This window comes from Protomyctophum parallelum (genome assembly GCF_964188405.1).
Source record: "Protomyctophum parallelum genome assembly, chromosome: 8".
Lineage (NCBI taxonomy): Eukaryota > Metazoa > Chordata > Actinopteri > Myctophiformes > Myctophidae > Protomyctophum > Protomyctophum parallelum.
In genome coordinates this window covers 45,811,190-45,837,291 of record NC_139703.1, presented here as the reverse complement: position 1 = coordinate 45,837,291, position 26,102 = coordinate 45,811,190, and the positions used below count along the sequence as shown (strand labels likewise).

Genomic DNA, 26,102 nt, shown 5'->3' with positions numbered 1-26,102 from the left:
ACATGCTATAAGTCTATCAAATGCTATCTAAGTCTACCGAAATGCTATCTAAGGGGGTAGGATAAGTGCTATGGGCCATGATGGAGTCTGAAAAGGTGGAAGGTACATTCAGGGTTTGATGGAACCTTGGGGAGAGAAGGATTAATAGGGGTGGGGGTCTGCTGATGCACACTCTTACTCCTTCAGGTCTTCATAATTCACATTGTCAGCCGTAGACGTAGAGCCGGTGCAGAGTGCAAAGCCAGTGCTGTCTCTCATCATCACACACAGTCAAGAGCCTGTCAGAACAGATGAAGCCACCGGCTCAGCACTGTCGAGGAACATCGAGTCGTAATTCACATCCTTCTGCCACGACAAGCCCTCACTAAACTCAGGTTCCTGCCACCGTGCACTGACGTCTGATCAAGGAAGGCCTGCAACTGGATCCCACGACACCCACGTGTGCGAACAATATTAGCAACGATCAACTTGCCAGTTGCCAAGCCTCACCATGCCAAAGCACTGGCACTGATAATTGATTTGTTCCCTCCACAGCCACTACTGTGACTTTCATTATGTACTCAGGAATTTTTGTGTCCACTCCAACGGTAACAGCGTTCCAGAAATTAAGATATCTTTTCAGCTCATGGCTTACTAGGATGAACATTGACAGATGCCTGTTAAGGACAACTGTTGCGAGAGTACTGTACATAAGTACTAATATTCATCCAGATACTCACTCACTGCATCTGTTAAAGGACTGTTGTCAGACTCTATAATCATTCTCATATTCACTGCAGTAGTGCATATGAGAAGTAGTCATTCTCATATCTACGCATTGTGGATACTGTTAATCATACAGTAAATTAATAAAATGATATGAGCATAGCATAACAGTGCAGCGTGCTGCTTTACCATGGCATAAGGAAGTTCATGTGACCCATTGTAGCTTCATCAATTATCTTCAGGAGCAGCAGCAGCCGGATATGTGCTGATATACACATCTTGGTAGACGCAAATAAAGGCAATGAAGCCCCTCAGAGGAAAAAAACTCCTGCGAGTATTAACTCTGAATATCAACACGATCAGCAGCATACAGCATTCACATCTGCAGTGAGTGGCTTAATTAAGCCATAATGAAGGAGCCGAGATGCTACATCCTGCTCGGGGAATTTATGATGCCCAGAGTCAGACCTCATTTACACCTCTAGTCTGCATGATTGGCACACCTCACCCCTCAAGAAACCTCACCCACAAAGTGAGCAAGGAAATTACGTTTTAGTCATGGCATCTCGGCATTAATTTCTACTTGCAAAAAATAGATTTCAACCTTACTACTACTTTGTACTACTAGGACTAAGACTAAAAAATGTTAAAAAAAATAAAAAAATAAAGTTTGATGAAACATTTATAATAATTATATAATAATTATATAATATAATAAATTAATAATTTACATTTTGGGGATATCTTTCACAATAATGAATAAAACATGTTCTAGACATTCTAATGATCACAAAAAAACATTACAATTATTTTACCTACTTTTATTAGGGTAAAGGTCAAAAGTCTTAGGTTAAGAAATGTTCAAAATTGCACAGAGTCCAGACATTTTTTATTTGTGTCAATTTCAGCCTCTGTGGGGGGTATTTATTATGCAAATATCATGACCAATGGCATTGAAATGGCATTGCATGAAAGATTCCTCTCGTCAACAGACTCCCCTGTGAGCTTTCTAATTGCATCCCTGACTTTGCTGAGTCAGCCCTTAATGTCCTCACTGGCAAAGAGGCATATACAGGGTAGGTGAAATGATCAACTTGCCTAAGTACTGTATACTGTCCATGGTATTTGATAAAACAATGATCTAAACATAATATGACATGGGATACCTGGGCCTAGATTTTGAAGGTGCGTTTTACCATGTGGTAATACATAAATTGGCCTCGCTCTGCGCACATTCGTATTATGAAAGGCATATCGGCCCGTGTTGAACGCACTCGGCCCGTGTTGAACGCACACACATTATGGCATACGGCGTTCCTGAATATTTTAGCATTGTGGGAGTGTCCATATGTTAATTATTTTCGCTTTGCGCAATTTGCTATTAAGCCCCTTGACCTAAAGACACTCAGCGCATAACGATTAGACGTGGGTCTGACCACCTCATAAACGCAACAAGCACTGTTTGATTTTACACTTGAGCGGCTCTGGGAGGCTGGTAGAGTGTTGCCATGTCTGTTTATTATAAGCGGCTTCTTTTTCTGTAAAGTTGCTTGTAAATATTGGTAGTTGTACTATTTTGTGGTTGCTTTTCTTGTTTCTAAAGTGGTTATTTGGGCTTTTCTCCTAATGTTGTTTAAACCAGTGATCCTCACACAGCACATTCCCATGTCAAGGATCCCCAGATGAATGCATTTGCCCAACTAAGGACGGCTAATCCAAAAATTAAATAAAAAAATTCCAAGATTACTTTTGAAAATAGCAGATCTATACCAGCTCACAATGCATCACATTCATTCATTAAAACTATGAACTCTGACTGCAGGGGGATATATATAATGATCATTATAACAATGTGCAAGAACATATTTAAAAATAAGGAAGAACTTTATATTTGTGGACAATCAAAAATTTATTTTATTTTAATGTGGTGTCATTAAAATTAATCTGGATATGGCAGACTCACTATCTAGAAAATAAAAACATGGCACTTCATTTAAAATAGGTTGCAGACCCCTGTTATATGCGCTTATTTTTATAGACCTATTTACTTGTTTCTATGAGACATGGCAACAGCCTTTTTTTGCGTCTTTCTTTTGTAAAATGTTGAGATTAGAAACGGCCATAATTCTTTCATTTCTCAACCTTAAAAATAAATAAAAACAGATAATACACGTTATTTTACTGGTGTTTTTCAATAGAAACAAATTACTTTGAGGCATAAAGGTGACAGCATGCAGTGCAATAGGAATAATTAACCCAAATGTGACAAAGTCATGTCATGTCTTCTATGGTGCCAGCCTGAAGAAATGTAATACCACGATCCCCAAAGTGCGCATTCCGTATGTGACATCAGCTGACTGGTAAAGAGAATAGTACGGACATGTTGATTGGGTACGTCTCAAACACGCCTTAAACACACCCATGACTAATTCAAGGCCGTTTTTGCGCAATCCACGGGGTGTCGAAAGCGCTTCTTAACATGCCCAAAATTGCAATATGACATACCACACGCCCCCAGCTCTAAAAACTGTAATATGATATGTAATATTATTGGAACCGGTTAATCGACCTGCTGGAGTCTATCAATGCCCAGTTGTGCAACATCAAAAGTTAATTGATTTCTTTCCATATGTATCTATTACAGTCAGTGACTGTCACTAAGTCATTTTTAAATAATGACATGTAGTCTGTTGCTACAAATGTAATTTCAACATTATAATAAATAATAAAGCAGTCATAGATATGACGAGAAATGATGCAGACTATTTTCAACAGATTGTGCACACACTCCAGGACTCTTCACATAATGAAATTTGACAAATCACATGCGTAGATAGACATACACTAAAATACATACTATATATGGCTTGGCTGCAGGATTCAAGCTCAACTAATAACAGTTAATTGCTGTCTAAGATTTAATTTTAGTCACATTAGTCTCTTGATCTCTAAGTCTCTATAGATCCGGGGGAAGATGAAAGGCTTAATATTTAAGCTTTGACATAATCCTGTTAAAAAAGATTTAACAGAAAGCTGTGTGAGGTATAAGGGAATTTTAGACTATAGGTCCGTTTCCCCAAAATATGAACCCCGAAGGCAAATCGTGTTCATTTATTACATACATGCCTTCAAAATGGACCATTTAAAGATGGCGGCCACCACTGTGCTGAAACATAATAAAAGACATATGCTTGGCTAAACAAGGTAGAAGATTATTTTATGTTATTTTTGAGCATTAGAAAAATTGGAATGTGTCGTTTACTGGACCCTCATTATTGAGGGTGCCTTGGTAGCTCAGTCAGTAGAGCACTCACCTTTCAACCACAAGATCATGGCTTCGATCCAGCTCTGATAATAAGCCAATATGACCTACTTGGTAGTACAGTACTACTTACTGTTGTGGAGTCCCATATGCACTGAAATCAGGAATATGACAACCATGCAGACACAATAGCAGGAGGATGAGATGAGACTAGCCAGTCACTGCAACCACATGGATGTGCAAAAGAAAGATGCTGATGTGGGAAGCACAAACTAGCTGGCTAGATGTATGGGGAATCGAGATGACCGAAGACGCAGATAAAGGACTTGTCTGAGAGTTGCTGCATAATATGGACAACATCAGAGTTGATCTGCTCAGGCTTCAAGGTGAGGGCAACTAGGGTGCCTGTGAGATCCAGCGTTTCCTCCAAAGCTGCCTATGCACATTTCCCCTTGGCCAAGGAAGGCTGATGTAGTCACAATCACATCCTGTTAGCACATGGAAGAGAGGCAAAGCCAGTGACTTCATGGGGACCAGGAGCATTGTAGATCTCATGAGCAGGAATGTTCCTGTAGTTGTCTCCACCAGGCCGAAGGCATGGGGGGAGAGTATGTTTTGCACTCCGTCCGTCCGTCCGTGTGTGTGTCCGTCCGTGTGTGTGTCCTTGAGCAGCTAATCTCCGGCACCGTTAACCCGGTCGATGCCACATTTTGCACACACACTCCCTGGATGCCAACGATGAACCTCTGCCCCAAAATTTCCAGAACGGCCTGTTATAGCGCCACCAGGAGGCCGCTTTGTGCAAAACAAGTTTTTGCACAGTACACCTACAGATTTTGTCCAAACATCGCGCAAATTGGTACACAGTCTCTCTAGAGCCATTCAACGAAACGGGTCTTTCAGATTTCTCAGACTCCATCCTGATTGGTTAAGATTGGCTTCCAAAGTTCACAGGAGTGCTCAGTTTCAAACAAAATGCTGCAAATCATGAACACATCGCGTGATTTCCGTGAAATTGTGCACGCACATTCCCACTAGGCCGAGGAAGAAATGCCACATGAACAATTTCAACTCAGCCTCAAGGTGGCGCTATAACTGGCCGAAAGGTGTTTTTACCTCTAACTGCACGGATCTGTGGATAACTTTGTATGCCAACTCCCTAGTTTACTTTTGTTGCCCTTTTATCCAACCACCAGATGAAGGCAAGCTGCAATGTCCTACATTCCTATCCTGGTGGAGATCTGTGCCCAGAAGGGCACTTTTTCTAGTTCTTTCTGCAGCCAAAGCCAATCCAGAGCTCTGTGATGCTTAAGGTCTCAAATAAGTGGATTGCAAGAACCACAACATTGATGTCGACCGTACAGACAAATGCCTTTATGGCATGTCTATAATTGTCCAGATCAAGTCAGATCAATTGTACATATCTCAAGTTTGCATTTGTAGATAATTTGGTTCAAACTTTAGAGACAAAACCGTTTACAGGTGGTGGTGGCTGTGGTGGCCATATTGGATTTGGTCGCTGTGGCAACCCTGAAGGTCGCTGACTTGGGTGCCCTAGCGAAATCATTAGAGCATGCCCTGGGCTACACCTGGGAACAATTTTGCGCGTTTAAAATGATTAACGCTGAAAATATTCACCAATAAATGTAATTTTTCACAATATATATGAGTTTTAAGCAGTTTCCTCACACTTTATTTCAAATCAGAATATTTAATTGGATTCCCCATATATGAAAACCTAAAAGAAAAAACAAATCTACCTTGTTTGGTCAAAAATATGCTATGTAATATATTCCAGTCATCTTTAAATGGTCCATTTTGAGGGCTTAGCGGCCATTTTGTAGCTTTACATACAGCAGATTTGGATTCAGCAGCCCTTAATACCGGTAAAAAACATGTATGTAATAAATTAACACGATTTGCCTTCAGCACTTTAAATAAGCACATTTTCTGAAATACAGCTTACTCTATTTATGAAGCTTGAAAAGAATCATCTTTCAATGTCTTCAACATCAGTATACCTGTATAAACTCCCTGACATCTGTGCTATGCACTACCTTAAACTCCCTAACATCTGTGCTATGCACTACTTTCAAATTAATTAAGTATTAATCAAACAGATTTGCTAAATGCCTTACTTCTACATGTTTGCACAAAACTGGAAGTGATGTGTTAGTTTTTATTTTTTTACCTTTGATCACAGCAAACAGGAACAGCTGGTGGTACTTTAGCATGCTGAGAATGTCTCCTTTGGGACAAACACAAAACACTGGCATTAAAACAGGGCAAAGGTACAGTAAGATATCCAATATACAAAGATACACCCGTTTGGTACATACTGTATTGAAATTCAAGATATTCGATATTTTTGTTTATCTATTCTACAGTGTGGGATGAAGACAGAGCACAACAACAACATACTGATTTTCGTTTGCTTTCATTTATCCAGATTTTCACAGCTAGTTCAGGATGGAATTCACGAGGCTTTTTCAGTGGGCATTAGTGTACCAATCTCTTTCTACACATTTCTAATTATCGATTTGGAACTCTTAAGATAAAGAGTCACCCCGCGTCCGAAATGGTTGAGAAATGACAGAGTTACCGTGCAGCAGTCCCTCTACTGTACTGTACTGTCACTGTACTGTACTGGCACACCCAAAAGCATCAACAGTTAAGGCCTATTCATAGTCTGGATTTTCGGTGGTGAGATGACCACCGCTCCGGTGGTGAGCTGACCACCGGAGCTGAAATAACGTTGAGCGGTGGTGAGTAAAAACAGAGCGAAGGGCTGGAGCGGTGGCGGTGGTTTGCTCTTCACCGCGGCTCGTGACGTCATGTTGTAGTTCGGTGGTCACCCCACCACCGTAAAACCAGACTATGTATGAGCCTTTAATATGTGCGTGTGTGTGTGTGTGACTGTGTGTGGTGAAAAACAACCATGTTGTTTTCGTGCTCATACCCAGCCAGCCACCCACACATAGCTCCGTAAGAGAGTGGTTGCACCCCTACATTTTTTTACCACATTCTCACCTGTATCACTCAGTTGACTGTTCAATATTGTCAAATGGTACTGCTTTGATAAATGTGTGTTTTACACCTTAGGCTACTGAATTCAAAACAGCTTGCAACAGCTATCCATCTCACACACCAATGATGAGAAGCTGCTGAGGAAAAGTTGTAAAAATGAATTACCACTTAGTGGTGGTTTATGGTGTGCCGTACCACTGATATAGGATGTGGTGAGAAAACCCATTATTGGGTGTTTTAGTGCAGGAGTGTAACACAAGACAAATGACTCAACAAGAACTGACTGCAGAACAAGCTGATATACAAGAGTGGTGATTACAAATGAGATACACCTGGGGCAGACAGAAAGAGAACCAAGCTGGACCAAGTAGACCAGCTGGGAACAGAAAATGTAAATGACCCAAGGCACTGTATTTTGTCTTATTTGCGTGCAACATACTTTTATTTTGAAGGGGTTTTTTGGTTTTGAGTTCAGTGTGTGGCTGAGAGCCTGGTAACTTTCCACTGGGGGTTTCCTTGATTAGTTATTGCACTCACCTGGCTGAAGGAAATGTTTGGGGCAAGCAGCAGCAACAGTTTTATCTTAGCACCCAGCTAGAACGGAAAAAGGTAATGTGTTTGTGTTTTATGATTCTGTGCATTTACTTTGGATATGTTTATTTTAACACAGAGAAGGTGTTGCTGTCATGTAAACGTTGTGATTATTCATAATTATGTTTTGTGTGTGTTTTAAAGGCCCATTCTGTATGTTATTGTTTTATGACCTGGTTTGAAATGTTTGTATTTTGTAAGAGCTCATTTTATCTTGTTTATCTGTCCTATAGTTCTTACGGTGTCTGTCCAGAAAAGGTGTTTCACACAAAGGAAAGGACTTTATGTTCAAAACAAGGTCTAAGGTAGCCCTCCAAGCAGAACCCAAATGCTACTGAAGTTTCTGACATTTGTTCGACCCAGTGCATTGGGTCCTGTTCCACGTCGTCCATGCCACCTGATTAAAACATTTACTGGCTCATGTTTACATGTTTACCGCATCCCCGCGCTCTTTGACGATATTCTTCAGTATGAGGCTTTCTGAATATGTAAAGTATAAGTACCCATACATGCCGCTGCGAATATCTCCTGTGGCGCGGAAGCCGTTAAGTATTTTTAATATATGTTTGCCCGATTTGGAAGCTTGGATTCTTCTTTTCCTTCCTTGTTTATTGACACCTCATTGTACCGCCTATCTGGCTAGCTAGTGGCGCTATAGCTATGACACAGCAGATCAGAGGCAGGGACGTAGCCTCACAAGCTAACAGCACACCGGGAGGCGGTACAATAAACGGTAAACAAACAAGAAGAAATAAAGCGACCAAATCGGTCAAACAAAGATTAAAAATACTTAACGGCTTCCGCGCCACAGGAGATATTCGCAGCTGGATGTATAGCTACTTAAAGTTACCGAATTCAGAATAACTCAAGGAAAATAATGGCGTCACATGCCGCGGGTCCTATTTTAGAGAGAATCTCCACATCCGCATATGGGAATTTCCATACGAAAATACAGTAGTGAGCAGGGACCCAACGTAATACTCAACAAAATATCAGAAAAGTTTTACGTAGGGTCCCGAAAGGGGCTAGGTCTAAGGCTGAGCATAAATAAAACCTTCTGGAAACATCAGTACGCTTCACCGCTTGGCCCTAAACATGGGTTGTTTCTAAGTGATGACTCATGACTCCCTGAAATAATACAGACAGTTCTACGAAACGCTGCATGAAAATTAAATATGCATTTCACCTGGAGTGGTTGTCTTTGAATAATGCTATTTTCTTCAGTCATCTGAATGTTTGTTTCTGAAATCTTGCTCCATCGATGCATTGTTTCCAGGGTGATGGATGCAGCCAGCCACTGTTAGCTCCATATAGTCCACGTACCCTGTAATTAAAAAACCTCTGATTTATTTACAACACCTCCCTCCAGTCTCCCTTCGTTTGTCAAGTGTGGAAAAGGTGCCCTCATAATTAGTGAACACTGATGGAATTGTACCCATGCATAATAACCAAGGACAAAAGGAAGGAGCACTGCTACTTCTCTGAACAGAAAACCATCTATCCTCACTTGCACACAATCTTCATTCAGTCAGGTATTCATGTTTTTCCTAGGGCACTATGCCAGAGGCTCTTGGCCCTGCTTTCCATTTGAATGATAAGGGAAAAAGTCAGCACATTACAAAATAGCCCCCAACATTTTGTTGACTTTATTATTTCAGTGTGCATCATGCCTTCTTCATAAAGCATGGATTAATTCTTACATTTTTGGATGTTCGTGAAATTTCCTAATTTGATTGCTGCAAAACTTAAAAACATAACAGGATTTGTTACTGTAGAGACAAAGTGTCCAACTTTAATTTCCAAATAGTATCCATCCACTATCCATGGCTCATGCATGATAAGGTTGCCATTTATTTGTAATTAACAAAATACTCATTATTGCACATATACGCAATATTTACAGCAAATATCGTCTTAAAATGCTTCTTAAAATCCTTTCTTGTTCAAAAGGATTTTTCGAAGCTTGTAAAATGTCAAAGTTACAGAACCTGATTTTAATTAATATTGACATTCTCATCTGACCTCTCTTAATTTGTCAATAGTGGTGCATGCAAGAGTGGACATACAGTAGCCTACAGTGCAAGTACTGTAGGCTACACATGCAAATTGGTTAAAAGGGCCTGATTCCCTAAACTGGTCATAAATAACCTGTAAATAAAGGGGTGTGTAGATTCTCTAAACACAATCTGCCGTGTGATTCACAAAAGCTATATGTTATGTACAACCTTGATTTGTGTGTGGCACGGTGTTCCTCCTTATTGTCTGAAAGTCAGAGGCGCGTTCACGTGGATAATCTTTGCATTGCTCTACGTCTAAGCCCCATTTGAGACCATAAAAGGCAACCGGAAACGTCAACACTCCTCAAAATGGACAGGTCTACAAGCTTACAACTCGAGGTGTAATGAGAATAATACTTTGTTTACAATGTTTAACCTCGCAACCAAAGGCGTATGGATATTATGTAAGCCCTTTACTGAGAAATTGCTCACTCAAGTCAATCGTTGCTTATTACAGCCGCGGGTTGCTTATTGTATCCCTGTGTTACTTATTCCATCCTCAGCTTTGCCGAGTTAAAAAGATGATGCTGGAATATGCCAATAGCCAATATCAGAAGTCAGAGGGGTAAATGGTGCATTTATATAGCGCCTTTATCCAAGGCGCTTTACATAGATTGTGCATTACATTCACCCATTCATTCACCGATTGTGGCAGAAGCCATGCAAGGTACCAACCAGCACATCAGGAGCAATTTGGGGTTCAGTCAGTGTCTTGCCCAAGGACAATTCGACATGTAGACAGGAGGAGCCGGGATTCGAACCACCGACCCATGGATCATTGGACGACCTGCTCTACCTCCTGAGCCACAGTCCTATAATGCCTCTGTAGTTCACAAACACGAGATCATCACTTGTGTTCTAACTTCTGTATTGGCCAGAGTCCAGACTGATGTTTGTTTGAATCAAATTGCCATGCACACTACCTTTGCTTGATTGGACAGAACTGATCTGAACAGATCAGAGGTTTACACACGCACGCAGGCCCGCGGGAAGTACTTTCCACTAACAGGGACTGAGCACCTAGAAGGGGTTGCGAGCGCATTAGCGAGCGTCGCAAAAATGCACGTGCACGCGCCTCGTGCATGCACGTTTTCGCGCATTTTCACACAGAAAAGTGGCTTTTACTTTCCCCCTCCATGCACACGCAAGCAAGTTATATGAACAAACTGACAAAACGCATTATAAAAAGGCATAGTAAAATAACAATATGCAGAGTAAGATAAGATGCTGAGTAAAATAAATGCAGAGTTAGATTAATAAAGATTCAAGGAGTAAAGAAAAGGAAATAAATATGATGATAAATGTAAACATAATATGCCAGGTTATGCATTCTGCAGTTGTCAACAGCCTATTAGAATTTCTTCAACATAATCACCTTTAGAAATAATAGGTAATTTCTGGTGGGCATTTTGGATTTTTCCTTTCCTTTAAAAAAGCCTTTAATGTGTCAAAAGGTTTGGGCACCCCTTCTAAGATGGTGAGATACACCCTTAAAGAGTGCGTGTACAAGATGTGTTGCTTGTATGCAGAGAGTAAAATAACAATATGCAGAGTAAGATAAAGATGCTGAGTAAAATAAATAAAGATAGGCTATGAAGTTAGATGAATAAAGAAGATTCAAAGAGTAAAGTAAAGAAAAATAATAATATGATGATGTAGTGTAAATGTAAACAGAATATGCCAGGTTATGCAGACTGCAGTTGTCAACAGCCATTTAGAATTTCTTCAACATGGTCCCTTAATTCCTAAAAAGTTGAATAAACAAACTCAAACAAACAAATAATCCATTTTAGGAAGGAGCACTATACAATTTTCTGAGCTCTTCTTTTGCATCAACTGCTTTAGGCAGTTATTTTGAATTTAGCAAAAAACTCACTTCTGGTTTAAAAAATGTGGACACCCCTTGTAGGATGACGCAATGGACATTTGTACCAGATTCCATTCTTGTATGAGATTCTTTGTCTTTTTCATAATCTGTCAACACTGTAGGGTAGGCGGTCATTTTAAATATAGTCAATAACTCAGATTATTTTGGGCATCCCTTCTAGGATGTCTTAGGATGACCCAAGGGACATATATGTGCCGAATTGTATGCTTCTATGAGATTCTATAGGGTTTTTGAGTCAATCATCAATAATTCACTTCCTGTTCAGTATATTATCTAATGGTAATCATTCATAGGGTCTTTTAAAAGTTTTGAAAAACAATTATGTATTTTTGGCATTGACAATATATCACTCAGAAAGGGTTTAATGTGGAAGGTCATCTCATTCCGAGTGGGTTTTAAGTCCATTTTTGGCATTTAAAATTGTTTAACAAATTCTAAAAAAGTCTAAATACTATATGTAAAGGGTATACTTGGCACAATGAGTCAAAATTTCTGAATTATATCACCTTTAGGAATAATAGGCCATTTCTGGCGGCCATTTTGGATTTTTCCCTAAAAAAAGCCTTTAATGTGTCTGAAATTAAATTATAGGCCTATTAACAGGGGCTCGGCGACCCGGGTGTTGAAGGCCTGCTATGGTCATCATTCATCATAGATCCCTCACTCAGAATATCTAACATTAAATTGCAGCAGCATTCAGCACAGCTCAGTTGGCACGACGGCCATAGTAGGCCTAATTAGTAAATAAATACTATATTATTTCTCACTGTAAGTGACTATTAGAGAAATAATAGTTAAATAGTAAATGCTTTACCTTAAAACGTGTGTTACGTGTCCATAATGTCATTATGTATGTGAGGGTAGTCGCATGGCTCTGGCTGCAGTTCAGCAGGGGACGAGTGCTAAAGTTGAAGAGGACATAGTCGTGGAGTTGTCGTCGTCGGAGCCTGGACAATAATAATAACAACAACAGCAGCAGCAGTGTTCAGCAGGGGACAACTCGGACGAGTGCCACTGCTACCATTGAAGTGGACGTTGTGGAGTTGTGGAGGAGGAGGTGGACAAAAATAAAAACAACAGCAGCGCCAGCAGCAGTGTTCAGCTCGAGTCTACCTGCAGGCTGACCGGAGAAATTCAAATTTGTGCGCCCCGTCACCGTGCGTAAAGGTAACCGGAAATAGCGTCAGCAGCAGAGCAGAGACGATGATAAAAATAAAGATAAAGAGTCACACCTAAGTGTAGTTTAAGAATACAATTTATGTTATCCTCCAACCAGTCCACTTTTTGTTTATATAAATAACGTGACATTGTTATTATTCATATATATATATATTTTTTTAATTTCCTTTTTTGAAATATTTCCCCCCCTCCTGTTCGAGGGGGGGGGGGGGGGGGGGGGGCTGTGCCTGGGGGGAGGGCCGGGGTGCTTCAGCCCCTGCAGCACCCCTACTTCCTTCAGCCATGCACGCACGCACGCACACAGTCACACACACGCGTGCGCACATGCACACACAAACATCATCATCCTCATGCCCACGGGCCATTCCCAGTTGCCCATGCATTAAGCCCTCTTACAGTATGAAGTACATGTAAGGCATGTTACATTCATTCAACAGAGGTCAGGGGTGATAGCCCATGTTACATTCATTCAACAGAGGTCAGGGGTGATAGCCCATGGCATACATAAAATATTAATTATTTCGATGTAAAACATTCCGAGATGAATAGGCACAGAAGAAAATCTGCCTCAAATATTAAATTGAAGAGCATGGAAGACCATTCATATATCATAAATATATGTAAATAAAATTAAATGTACATGCACGCTCGCACGCACGCACACACACACAAACACACACACACGTTGTGGCTAGTAATCAGTGTTGCTGTGGGGTGAATGCTGAAACATGTAGTGGCAAGAGTAAACATCAACAGGGGATAGACTGCAGTTGGGTAAAATGCAAACTGTCTTGCTGGAGTAAACATTTTTATTAAGTTACAGTTATAGAAAAAAATCAACACAAATTCACAAAACAATGATTAACATGCACAGTTTTAGTATACAAGACAAAACGATTACTTTTCAATATGAAAATGGCATTCTACAGGTCAGTATCTCACAGAGATAATTGATTAATACACCAGTATTAAAAGCAATAGGTTGTCTTTGCTGGCCAAAAATATATGCAAGCTATTTACATTGGACCAAGTACACTCTTTCTCTTACAACAACTTCAGCCACAATATAAACCAATTGAAACAAGTTGACTGTGTGTATGTTAAGTACACGTGTGTTGTTGACAGATAAAAGCAGCCTACCATCGTTCTTCTTTTCCTTTAGATTGTACTTAGTGTTATTTATCAATGCACCAGGCCAGAATGTTAAAGGATTCTTTATATGAGTATTAGCAGGTATAACAAGGAGCATTTACTTAAACTAGAACTAAGTTATGTAAAAAACAGAAGAGCTAAGAAGAGTCTGACACACAATTAAGCACTGTTGTTAACTAGTTATGAACTGGCAATTCATTGAAGAAGTTACCTTATTTGAATGACTTAAAAACAAATCATAATAATAATAATGTTACACCATCGGCATCAACTGATGTTCCAGTACACTAAAATATCTTATACAGAAAGTTAGTGTGAAGATTTCCTACACATTCGGAATGAAAATAACTCTCGTAAGTATTCTGCTGTGTAGAGAATGAGAGGTAATAAGCCTAGAATTATGGCCATGTTTTATGTTGTGGAGTACAACATAAAGTATGAAACATGATATCCTGAAACTGCCTGTAGTAATGATTTGACTTTTGTCAGTTCCTGGAGGAATGAGAAAGGATTAAATTGTTTTAAAGTAAAAAGCTAATTCAGCAAACTCTTCTGAGGTCGTAAACAAATGGCACATGAAATAATTCGATTGGGACTGAGCTCCTATGAGGAACTAGCAAAAGTGGGAGTTATAGGACTGTACCCCAACAAAACATGCTCAACAAGAACGCAGCCATCAGTCAATCAGGGCAGCTGAATTGTGACAGCTGCAATAATGGGTCAGGAAAATCGATATCCCATTGACGGTCCGGCAGCGGTCTAATCAACAAGCGGAGAGCTTTATGAAACTGGCCAAGGTGCAGATAAGACAGGCTGATAGTGTCTCTGTGTCGCTGTATGGACTTTGACGGAGCCTCTGGGGCCTGCACAACTATTTCTGATGAAGTGAGGGCACATAGTAACCTTGTATCACTTCCTTGTGCTTTTGACTTAGGGCAAGAAGAGCAAAATACAAACAATGACAATGCTAAATAACCACACATACACAGCCCAGTGTTCGGCAAAGGCACAGTTATGTGTAGCAGTACAGTTGACTGGTTCTTTCCAGATCCCCTGGAACATCATCGGGAGCCACTGTCACACCTCAGTTGTCAGCTGGCTGGCTTTTGACAGAAAAGCCCCCCGCATGATAACAGATAGTTAAAGTAGCTCCCTCTGCAGCAGAGTAATACAGTAGCCATATTCATGCAGCTGCTTTACAGTACCAGCACAGTATGTCCAATGGAGACAAGAGATACAAAATGACAGCCAACCTTCAGCTCCCTTTACAGTCAGGGCTCTTTCCTATTCATTCAGAAGACTAAATTGCTCTCAAATTATGCTACAGTTGAATCATATTATGCTGCAGTCTTTTCATTTTTGAAAAGGTCTATAGACTGCGGCATAATATGATTCAAATTGAAAAAATAAACATGATATGCCCAGTCACCGTGCTGTTCCTGTGAATGTGATGTTCCTTTTTACTGATACCAAGTTTAAAATAACAATTGAGTGCACAGAATATCAATATGAAGCAACTGAAAAACATGTTATTTCAATGGTAGTGGATGGAGAGAGGATTTTTGTCCAACCACAAAACTGCAACCAATATGGGGGGGGGGGGAAGGGGGGCACAACCATGGGCGGGACTTGACAAAGGGCGGTAAATTGAACAAAAATAAAAACAAATTAAATAAATAAAAAGTGTGATCTGGTGAAGGCACCTAGTAGCCTGTTAGTCCTGTTGTATACTGGGCCGACTGGTTGACTGAACTGCAGATGATGCAGTGCATGTTGCTGTAATATGATATACGTATCTAGAACACAGGTCGTCTAAATGTAGAGAAGGTCCAGCACACATGGGACCTGCTTGATATAGTAACACCACACGCTAGGCTGTTCTCTGAAATGGTAACATCTCTCTTGACTCTAAATGGAGACTGCGATAGGCATGTATTATTTAGAGGAGAATGAGATAGAGAACAGCAGTGTATTGTAGAGACCATCTAAACTTCAAGAGCTTGCTGCTCAGCTAGGCCTAATCCTATTTAAGTGGGTCTGTGAGGCACAGGTGATCATTCTGCTTTGTAGCCCTGGTCCCTTTGACGAAGCCAGCTGAAAACAAAAAGCATGCAAAAGGGATTTTCTTCTTCTTCTTTTGCAGTGATTGGAAAGTCAATCTATGATTCATATCAGTGTGTCTGGAAAAAAGTTGGTGTTCACTAATGGACATACTCAATTAATATAATCACTTTTAGTTCAACCAATGAAATTAATTTTTAATCACAAGAAATACTCTGCCATGATATAATGATAATGGATGTATACTTCTTAGGTTAATCCTTCGGTTGAGAATTTGACCTTGAGTAGATCATAAAGTAGAAAATCTACAAACATCCCAAAATAAAATGTTACATTACATAAATCAATGTCTCTGTCACCTACTTTGGTATGCATGTGTAAAATGGATTTAAGGCATTAGTTTCTTCAAGGATCCCCGTCAAACGCAGCTCACATAGACATCACAACTTCCAAATGGAAGCATACTCGTGGGGAAGAACAAAACATTTAAAAGTTCCTTAGAGAGCATGGTGGCACTTATGATGTGGGAGGGGAAAAATACAAAAACAAACAAAAGGCCATGCACATAAATCATCCTCCTGTCTTGCATGTGACCACCATATAAATCAGCATCACTGTCTCCTTAATAGTCCACTCCTGTCCAGCAGAGTCCGTTCCACTCCATTTTAGTCCTTCCATCGAAGACTGAGTTTTGCTGCCAATCCATTGGAGGGCTCGAGAGAGAGGGGCCGGCTGACTAGAACAGGAGGGGGGAGGGCCACTCAGAAGGCTGTGATTGGACATCACAACAAGGGGCTGAACAGTGCAGCGATGATGAGGACAGCGGAGAGGTGCGGCGGTCTAAGTGGAGTAGCTCCTGAACCCCGTGCTCCCATGCCTGAAACCCAAAGCAGCAAGGCAGCTCTTGAAGAACAATGGCATACACATACTGTACACTACACTTTTTGGGTGTGGATGTGCAATTGTTGTGATGTGCAAAAAGCCTCTCCTCGCTTTACACACATGCACCTCATGCACACACACAGAGGAAAACCACATTTTGTCAAACTATGCCCTGAAGTCATCGTAAATCAAAAGTCAGCTGTGAGTTACACAGCACCCATCTCCTCATATCTACATTAACAATGGCTTTCAAAAGGAGAGAACACTTAAAGTATGTGGAGAAGATGAGGTTTGTATACCACATCAAAAGGCAAATCGCTTTAAGGCAAGAAAAAAAAAAAAGGCTGAGGCACCATACAATTTTGCACAGCAGGACGGTGGGAGCGGAACTGTTTGATATGCTGCAGTGCAATGCAGCCAGTCAACAAGGAATAATAACCCCATGGCAGAGATGGATGACACCGGGCACACATTACTTGAAAAAGGTTGCCTGCCTTGCACATGAAATAAGTCTATTACATGTGGAAATGAAGCCAAATTAAATGCGCGTCTCGGACTATAGCTACTCCACATGGTCACAGGGTTAGTGTATTGAGAAAAAGCGGCAAACTCACTTAATTTATGGATGTGGATGGGTTCGCTGCCCACGCCTTCGCCCCCCTCACTCAAGGTCTTGATCTGGATGAGATAGTTGTCATTGGGAGAGAGGCTGAGCTCCACACTAGTTTTGTTTGTTAGCATGCTTCTGATGTCATTATACCGGTGTCTCTTCAGCAGTACCTGTCACAAATGGGCCAGAGCACAACCCAAGATTGAATTTGAAAACAACAGCAACAAAAATGTGATTTTGGTTTAAGATTAGAACTTATTTTTTAAGATGTCACAGTGACACAGGGACATACCAAATATCCAATGACCTCTGACTCTGTCTGCATGGCTACCACAGGGTCCCAGTGTAAGGTGAGCACAGAGCCCATCATGGTCCATTCTACATTGAGCGGAGGCTGACCAGGAGCTAGCAGAGTGACAGTCAAAACATGTAGATAAAGATCTCAAAGTAACGTCAGACACTATATTATACAACAGGTCGTTTCGAGGAAGCAATCTGATTGGTTGAAATAGCCTTCTAGCCGTGGTTCAAACGAACACCACTCCACACCTAATTAAAACAAATAATTCAGCTGCTCTGTTTTCCCAGAGTGCAGCAAACTCGGTGGTTAGACTAGCTAGTTTCTTGGGACATTTGTGGTCGTAGTGACTACATCTGTTATTAAATAAATGTGTTTTTTCAGCAATTTTCTTATTGCAATATTACACTCGAGGGTGTGGTTTAATGTGATTATTGCGGAACTCGTCTACGTCTCGTTCCTGACCGCATCACTGTCGTGGCAATAATCACGTTAAACCACACCCTCTTGTGTAATATTGCTTAATTAAACATGTTTCCTTGTTACACTGATTAACATTTGCATGTACTGTAGATGACCACTTTTTATATCACAATATTGTTGCCCAAGTACCTTCTTCTTTCTTTTCTTTTGTTTACTTAAAAAATAAATATATATAGATACTTTACTTTACTTTATTTGTTTATTTAGATGGGACAGAGCATATTAATGAACAGTACGTTTTCTTTTAAATGTAGCGTAAATACACCGGATTTAGCAGAGATGCTATTTTCCATCCAACTCTATTGTGGATTGACAGTCATACGTGATCAGAAGACTGGTTGTTTTTAAGTCACTGTTTCAATTGATCTTTAAAAGCTGTGAAAGTGGGGATCTCCCTCAGTGTGAGACAACCTTTTATGGACAGTACATAGAATAATTGTGAGCTTGTAGATCTAAAAGCTCACAATGCCTTACAATGATCTGTATCATCTATATCTACGTGCAGAAGAAACAAGACAAAATGGTATCAGTAGAGCAGTTCCAGTAGAGCTCTCTTTAAATCAGAATTCGACAAGGCTGAAGACACAGCATGAGACGCGGACCACATTGATAACAACTGAATGAAATCATCTGTGTGGACTGGAGCTAACATGCTTTATGAACACAGTTTAGACTCACGAGGTTTCTTTGTGGTGGTGTTGATGGGTGCTGACTGTGGTCCAGTTCCAGCTGTATTAAAAGCAGCCACAGCAAGGTAGTACGGTGTGTTTGCACTCAGCCCTGTGACATTAACCAGTGTGTAGTTTCCAGATATTCTCACTCGGCCGACTGTGTCAGGCTTGGTATCATCTTCCCAGTATGCCACCTGTTGAACACCAGAAGTGTGGACAATAGATACAAACTGTCAGATTCCTACTGTATGAGGTAGAAGCCCAGATTTGTTTCATTTTCTTATTGTGAAAAGCGTACATAAGCCAATCTAAAATGCTATCTGGATTCATTGCAGTAGGGGAAAAGGTGAAGTGCTCATGAATAATGGATTATTTTCAATACTGGGTACAGGCTATTGCTGATGCACATCCTCTCAACCCCATTCTTTTCATAGAAACATGGCCATTAGTAGACCATACAAACCTGACCACAGAGTGGAAATGTGAGATAACATTGTCTTAAACACATGTGTTTGTCTCACAACACAGTGTTGAAACAAGTCGTCCATAAATTGCAGATCATTTATGGATAAACACAAATCTATCCATGACGTAAAGAGTTACGTCAATAAATAATTAAATCGAAATGTGAAGTCCGCAATTGGTATATCACTATTTCATGGATTCATGATGCAGCTACAATCAATTATTTAGCATTGGATTATCAGTAAAAACACTACGCTGAGGATTGGGTATTGCTAAATAAAACTTGAATTTATAGTAATGTAATCATTATAATAATAACAAAAATAGTAATTATGTAAATTTGGCATTTTCATAACTGTAGGCATATTGGCCACACTGTAAGAGCATACTGTAGCAGCTTGTTTTTTTCCCACAAGCACAGAATAATGTAGTCTGTAACTCCCAGTGCATACTGATGGCGCTGCCCATTGAGATTCAGCATGTTAAATCCACTTTAGGATTGTGTTTGGAGAAATGAGGCCTATTCTACCAGGACAATATGTCCAGTTCCATGGCAACGAGGGTGCTTTGTGCCGAGGGCCAGAGGTGACAGATATTGAAAGAGAACGGGAAGAAAATGTAGGAGCCCTCCTCGCATTCTTAAAAGGATGAGGGATTTTTTTTGGGGAGGGGGGCACTTACTAGAGGTTGATGCTGTTCCCAAAAGCGGCAAGGTCATTTTACGATACAAATCTTAACGTCAAACCTCTGCAGAGATATGCATGGCCAAATATAGGAATAAACAACAGCAGGGATACAAGATAAAATGTAATTGAAAGGTGACATGATGGAATATAGTCACAAAAGAAGATGATAGAAAATAAATAAAGCAATAGCACCATGACCATGTGATTTGGCAAAACAATTTGTTTTCTTCTTCAATTTCTCTCTTGAATTATATGAACCGTAAACATATACGTACCTCGTATCCAAGCACTCTTTCTGGGGTGGAAGGGAGAGCTTCCCAGATCACTTCAATTTGATCCGCAGACACACTTCCAGCCCTAACCCTCTTAGGAGCCACACTGGGGACTGCAGAAATAGAGCACTGGTGAAAATCCCACACTCACCCCAGCACCATCACACACACACATACACATACACACACTAATAGCAATGAGAAGAAGGCACAGAATAGACCTGTAGTTTCACTAAAAAGCTATTTCCCCCACTCTCCTTTTAATGGGATCTGTGACTGACATAAGGGAAGACTATCTGCCCGGCAAATTCAATTAACAGGATACCTCCCTGACAGCGCGGTGTGGTAAATGTCTGCTAGGATTTCCTGTAATCTACCACCGCAATAACTAATATCAAGTTGACATTCCCAGCTTGAGTGTGGGGGAAGAGAGGGGGGTGTTGTTGGCAACCACAGTGCCGGAGCAAACTTTAGTGTGAAGTCTTTTTGTAGGTTACTTATTGTTTTTAATGAGTTTTTAATCATATATGCACTGTGACGCAAATTGGAGCCAGAAATGCAATGTAATGCATTGAAGTCAAAGAGAGCCAGGTGAACAAGCTTATAAATTATAAACAATTTGTTTTTGCAACCATTGTCAGATAAACGGTCCAGGAAAATAAAGGTATATCACATGCTCTTTTCTGATCTATTGTTGTCTCCACCAGGCCGAAGGCATGGGGGGAGAGTATGTTTTGCACTCCGTCCGTCCGTCCGTGTGTCCGTCCGTCCGTGTGTGTGTGTCCGTGAGCAGCTAATCTCCGGCACCGTTAACCCGGTCGATGCCAAATTTTGCACACACACTCCCTGGATGCCAACGATGAACCTCTGCCCCAAAATTTCCAGAACGGCCTGTTATAGCGCCACCAGGAGGCCGCTTTGTGCAAAACAAGTTTTTGCACAGTACACCTACAGATTTTGTCCAAACATCGCGCAAATTGGTACACAGTCTCTCTAGTTCACATCTGGCTTTTAGAGCGCCACCAGGAGGCCGACTTTTGTAAAACACATTTTTGGATATTACTCCTCCGGATTTTGTCCAAAAATCCCGCAAATCGTTACACAGTATCTCCATAGTCATGTGCTCAAGACGGATGTGTCTGATATTTCATATTCCATCCTAATTGGCTAACATTGGCTTTCAAATTTTGCAGGATTGGCCTGTTTTGAACAAAAAGCCTCAAATCATGAACGCAGCGTGCAATTTGACGTGAAATCTTTCACGCACTTTCCTACTAGGCTGAGGAATATAGCCCACCCATTTCACATTGGCCTGTTATAGCGCCACCAACAGGTGGATTGTGCATGCGTGCGATCAACACGGATCTGCACCATTTCCCATTATTCCATCCTGATTGGCAAAGATTGGAACAAACAAACAAAAAACATGTTTATATTACTCCTAAACATTCCTATCCTCCTGGTGGAGACCTGTGCCCAGAAGGGCACTTTTTCTAGTTTATCATTGTTTCTGGCTGGGCAGTGTTCACTCTAGCAGATTTGTCAGGTTTCCAGACTAGACAGCCCTGCAGTCAGGATTCAGGAACATACTTTGTGCTCTTTAGGTACCTCAGTAAATGGATATACTCAGTAAATGTATAAATGTATATACTGTAGCATCTACAAGACATCAGAAAATGTGTAAATGTCTTATTTTATTTTCTTGAATCAATTGCATTCATCTGCATGCTGGACAAGCCTGCATGCTCCAGTTTGCCTCCCATGGCCAGTAACTGATCAATATGCCAGTTGGAACTGCCGGACCAAGAAAGTCACATATCTACATGAGGATATGACTGTCTTGTGTTTTTGCTGCTGTGAGTTTAATGGATGTTCTCTGTGGACACTCATTGGATTAACCAAATTCACGAGGATCAAACGAAGCCTATACATATTCATAGGATGTGGAATGCTAAATGAGGGCAATGATAGAGGCACTATAAAGCTCCTTTAGGGACAATACTTGACATGTACATTTATTAAAACCACACCATGGGACATGTGGACGGGGACTTCAAGCAACTAGAGGTTCGGCTCTCACACTTATTTTATGCCGACGGGATATTTTAATATGGGATAGGATATTGTCTGGCTGGCCGTGTTCACTGTACCTTCCTCCGCTGAGTAGACGCTGGTGATGGGGCTGAAGGGCCCCTCCCCTCTGTTGTTGTACGCTCCCACCTTCACCTCAAAGGGCGAGAAGGGGGGGATTGTGTCATTGCGAAAGACATAGCGTGCCAGCCCAGGCGTGGAGATGACCGCTCGTGTCCAGGTGACGGTGCCCACTGGCCTGAAGGCGATGATGTATCCAAAACCCTCGCCGTTCTGCATCTCCTCAGGCACAGGCTGGGAGCAAAACACAACACTATAGTGATATTAAAATGCATACAGACAAAGACACAGACGGGCCCGTCTCTGCGCTAAAGACAGCAGACATACAGACAAAGACACAGACGGACGGGCCCGTCTCTGCGCTGAAGACAGCAGACATACAGACAAAGACACAGACGGGCCCGTCTCTGCGCTGAAGACAGCAGACATACAGACAAAGACACAGACGGGCCCGTCTCTGCGCTAAAGACAGCAGACCATCAGAGAGACGGCTTTTTATGCCTTTATTGATAGGGAACAGTAAACGAGACAGGAAAAAGGGGGGAGAGAGATGGGGAGTGACACACGGCAAAGGCCATCGGGCTCGGGAGTCAAACCCACGGCACGCCGTCCGGATGGCTGGCAGCCTAGGTGCCCAGACGGTTGACCTAACCGTCCGGGGCCTAACCTAACCGTCCAGAGCACTTTGTCAAAATGGGCCCCCATGTGGGCTGCAATGGTTAGACTGGCTGCCATTGCACTGCAATGGTTAGACTGGCTGCCATTGCACTGCAATGGTTAGACTGGCTATATTGCACCACCAGCTATAAACATTTTGTCCTATTACTGTAGCTCCTCCTGATTTCCTTCATAACTGTGCATTAAGTACAGAAGCCGTCAGGGGAAATGCTTTTGCTCTTGAATCCCATTTGGAGGAGAGAAATGGCGGCTGACCCAGAGCGGAGGTGTCTCCACTCGAGTGCAGGTCATAAAATCGCTCCGCTCAATTCTGCACAATTAAGCAAAACCATTACTCTGTGATGGGAAGAACAGTAAAATGTGACAGATGACTTACCTCCCATGTGATCACTAATTCAGACTTTGTGCCGCCGCCACCTCCAACATCACTGGGGGCCGTATCGGGCACTGAAAGGTAAACCCCAGAGGGGCGCAATTAGACCAGCTATACAAGCCATACTGTACTGCTACCCTTATGATGATGCTGTACTGTAAGCTACTTCTATTTTACACCCCACAAACCCAATGGAAAGTGTGTGGAAATAAGCAATAACATTTTGGAGTATAGCAACTTGCTGGAATTACCCAAATGTCACCATGCATAAAGAACAAGCCAAGACTTGGCTAAACACAATATTTCGGAAATGCCATATGATTTGACAGCTTGTTTGTATGTTGCTGAATGACACCAGTGATAGGCAGAAGGGGCACTCAAGCAAGTCCTCGCATGTATATGGCATACTAGAAAAATGTGTGCATTGCATTAAATTTGTAGTAGTACACTAATGTCATACAGGTCCTCGTGTGGCAGTGTCTTTGAATGTGTGTGTGCATTGTGTGTGCTCACGCATGCCAGCGTGCAGTGTCTGACTGTGTCTGTGCCAAACTTGGTCTTTTCTGTTAAGACGTCGAGGGAGAGTAGAGTCACGTACTGGCATCTTCCGTTCTCGTCTTGGCTGAGGCAGGGCTGGGCTCCCCCAGGCCCACACTGTTGCGGGCGACCACCCGAAATTCATACTCCACCCAAGCATTCAGACCCACCAGTGTGGCCGTCAGCAAGTTGCCATTTACAACCTCAGGCACTACAAATAGGAAATTACACCATTGTCATTCCAGGCTGTCACACAAAGGTAAACAAATAGTAATAGTATATAACAAAACTCACATATTCTGCACATCGTGCTGTATACATACCTGTGTCGGCAGCCTGCCAACCCACAGTGAAGGGAGTCCGCGCCTGGATGATATAGCCTGTGATGGGGCTCCCGTTGTCCCTGCCGGGGCTCCAAGAGAGCTGCGCTGTACTGTCCGTGATCTCCTCCACCGCCACCTTATCCGGAGGGCCGGGAGGGCCTAATCCCATACAGTATAGAGTGAGATTCCTGGTCACAATTTAACTGGTCTGCTCTATTCCCATCCCCCTCATGCAGTTTCTCCATCCCCTGCATCCACACCCATTAGAAGCATTCCCTTATCAGCTTCCTAATACCACTCCTTGCTACATATCAAGGCCATCACACACCCTCTAATTAAGGCTTACGTCCTTGGTCTGTGCTCACAAGGACCTTTCATACTCTGTGTGTGAGGTGGGGGCTAACAAATGATTACTGAACACCAACGTAGGAAGGAGGGGAATAGGATGGAATTAGGAGGGTGTGGGAGAAGACAGAGAGAGAGATGAATGAATGTGTTATGAATGTAGTAGCATTACCATGATGTTGTTTGCTTTACTGTTACATTATTCAGATGTCTTCCATGGTATTTTGCAGACACATACTGTAAATGAGCCAATTATAGCCATTTTCAATGATAAACATTGCTGCTCCAATGCACCTGGGGCAGCTATTGCAGTTGTTTCATTTTTTTTTATCCCACGATTTTGCAACCCATTTTTTCAGCCAGTGTCAATTAGGGATGGGTCCGATTAATCGATTATCGTTGATAGGACCCGAAATCGATTATGAAAATTAATAATCGATAATCGTTTTTTTTTTTTTTCTGTTTTCTTTTATTTATGAAAATCTGTTGGAAAGGCAATATTGTCATCCAAACAGGACAGGGTTATAGGCCTACCAAAGTGTGCCTGGGATGTGTCTGTGTAGCTGCATGACTGAGTGGAAATTGATTCCAATCAAGATACAGGTTTGGAGGATTTAGCAGGTGTTGGGAATTGACCTAATCAGGCCTAGGCTGGGGTTGCTATGGTGATCAATTGGATCAACAGTGGTCCAGGGACCACCAGTGGTCCTCATTTAAAAGATGGAGTTAGTAACCAAATGAACCCTTATTAACTCAAGAGTTACAATTATTGTTAATCAACTACATCAGGGGTTCCCAAACTTTTTTGACTTAGGTACCCCTTGGGGGGAAGATTTTTTTTTATTTGTAGGGTTCATAAAAAAAAGAAAAAAAAGAAAGAAAAAAAAAGCCCCCCCCCCCCCAAAAAAAAACCGATTAATCGATTAATCGTTAATATTGAATTATACAAATCGATTTTCATTTTGGACACATTTACACATCCCTAGTGTCAATTATCTAATCCTGGGCACTACACTTCCTCTGCCAGTCTGGGGGGGCAGCGGACTGACCTCATGTTTCTTCTATGCATGAGGAGTCCAAGCTGCTTCTTTTCACCTGACAGGGGGTAGTTTCCCCGGCCGGACGTAGCACGTGGAAGGAACACGTTATTCTGACCAGTTCCTTTCCTCTCCATCAGGCGACCCGGCTGACCAGGAGGAGGTAGTTTAGAGACCAGGATTACTGAATGTTTTTGTGAGGTATACCTACCCTAGTAATTCACCAGAGATAAGGTACCGTGATGAGTCAGACACATTAAACACATACAGTTAACAACCAAGCTGCATTTGCAGAAGCCCAAGTCACACATCCACACGTCCAGCTCCTTCAACGTGTGCCATTGTGAGGAACCATCAGTATGGCAGGAC

General features: G+C 41.6%; 1 protein-coding gene across 1 annotated transcript in view; it reads right to left on the bottom strand.

The window, feature by feature from the left end:
* Nucleotides 1-15,270: 15,270 nt before the first annotated feature.
* The window catches only part of cntn3b (contactin 3b), a 66,005-nt gene continuing 55,173 nt past the window's right edge, over nt 15,271-26,102 (bottom strand). The window contains exons 15-23 of the mRNA XM_083770896.1: nt 24,352-24,510; nt 24,090-24,239; nt 23,495-23,565; nt 22,440-22,674; nt 20,293-20,402; nt 18,874-19,060; nt 17,707-17,819; nt 17,419-17,584; nt 15,271-16,799 (exon numbers count right to left, since the gene is read on the bottom strand). Coding sequence (XP_083627022.1) covers nt 16,705-16,799; nt 17,419-17,584; nt 17,707-17,819; nt 18,874-19,060; nt 20,293-20,402; nt 22,440-22,674; nt 23,495-23,565; nt 24,090-24,239; nt 24,352-24,510 — 1,286 coding nt within the window. The 3' untranslated portion in view covers nt 15,271-16,704. The remainder of the gene's footprint in view (nt 16,800-17,418; nt 17,585-17,706; nt 17,820-18,873; nt 19,061-20,292; nt 20,403-22,439; nt 22,675-23,494; nt 23,566-24,089; nt 24,240-24,351; nt 24,511-26,102) is intronic.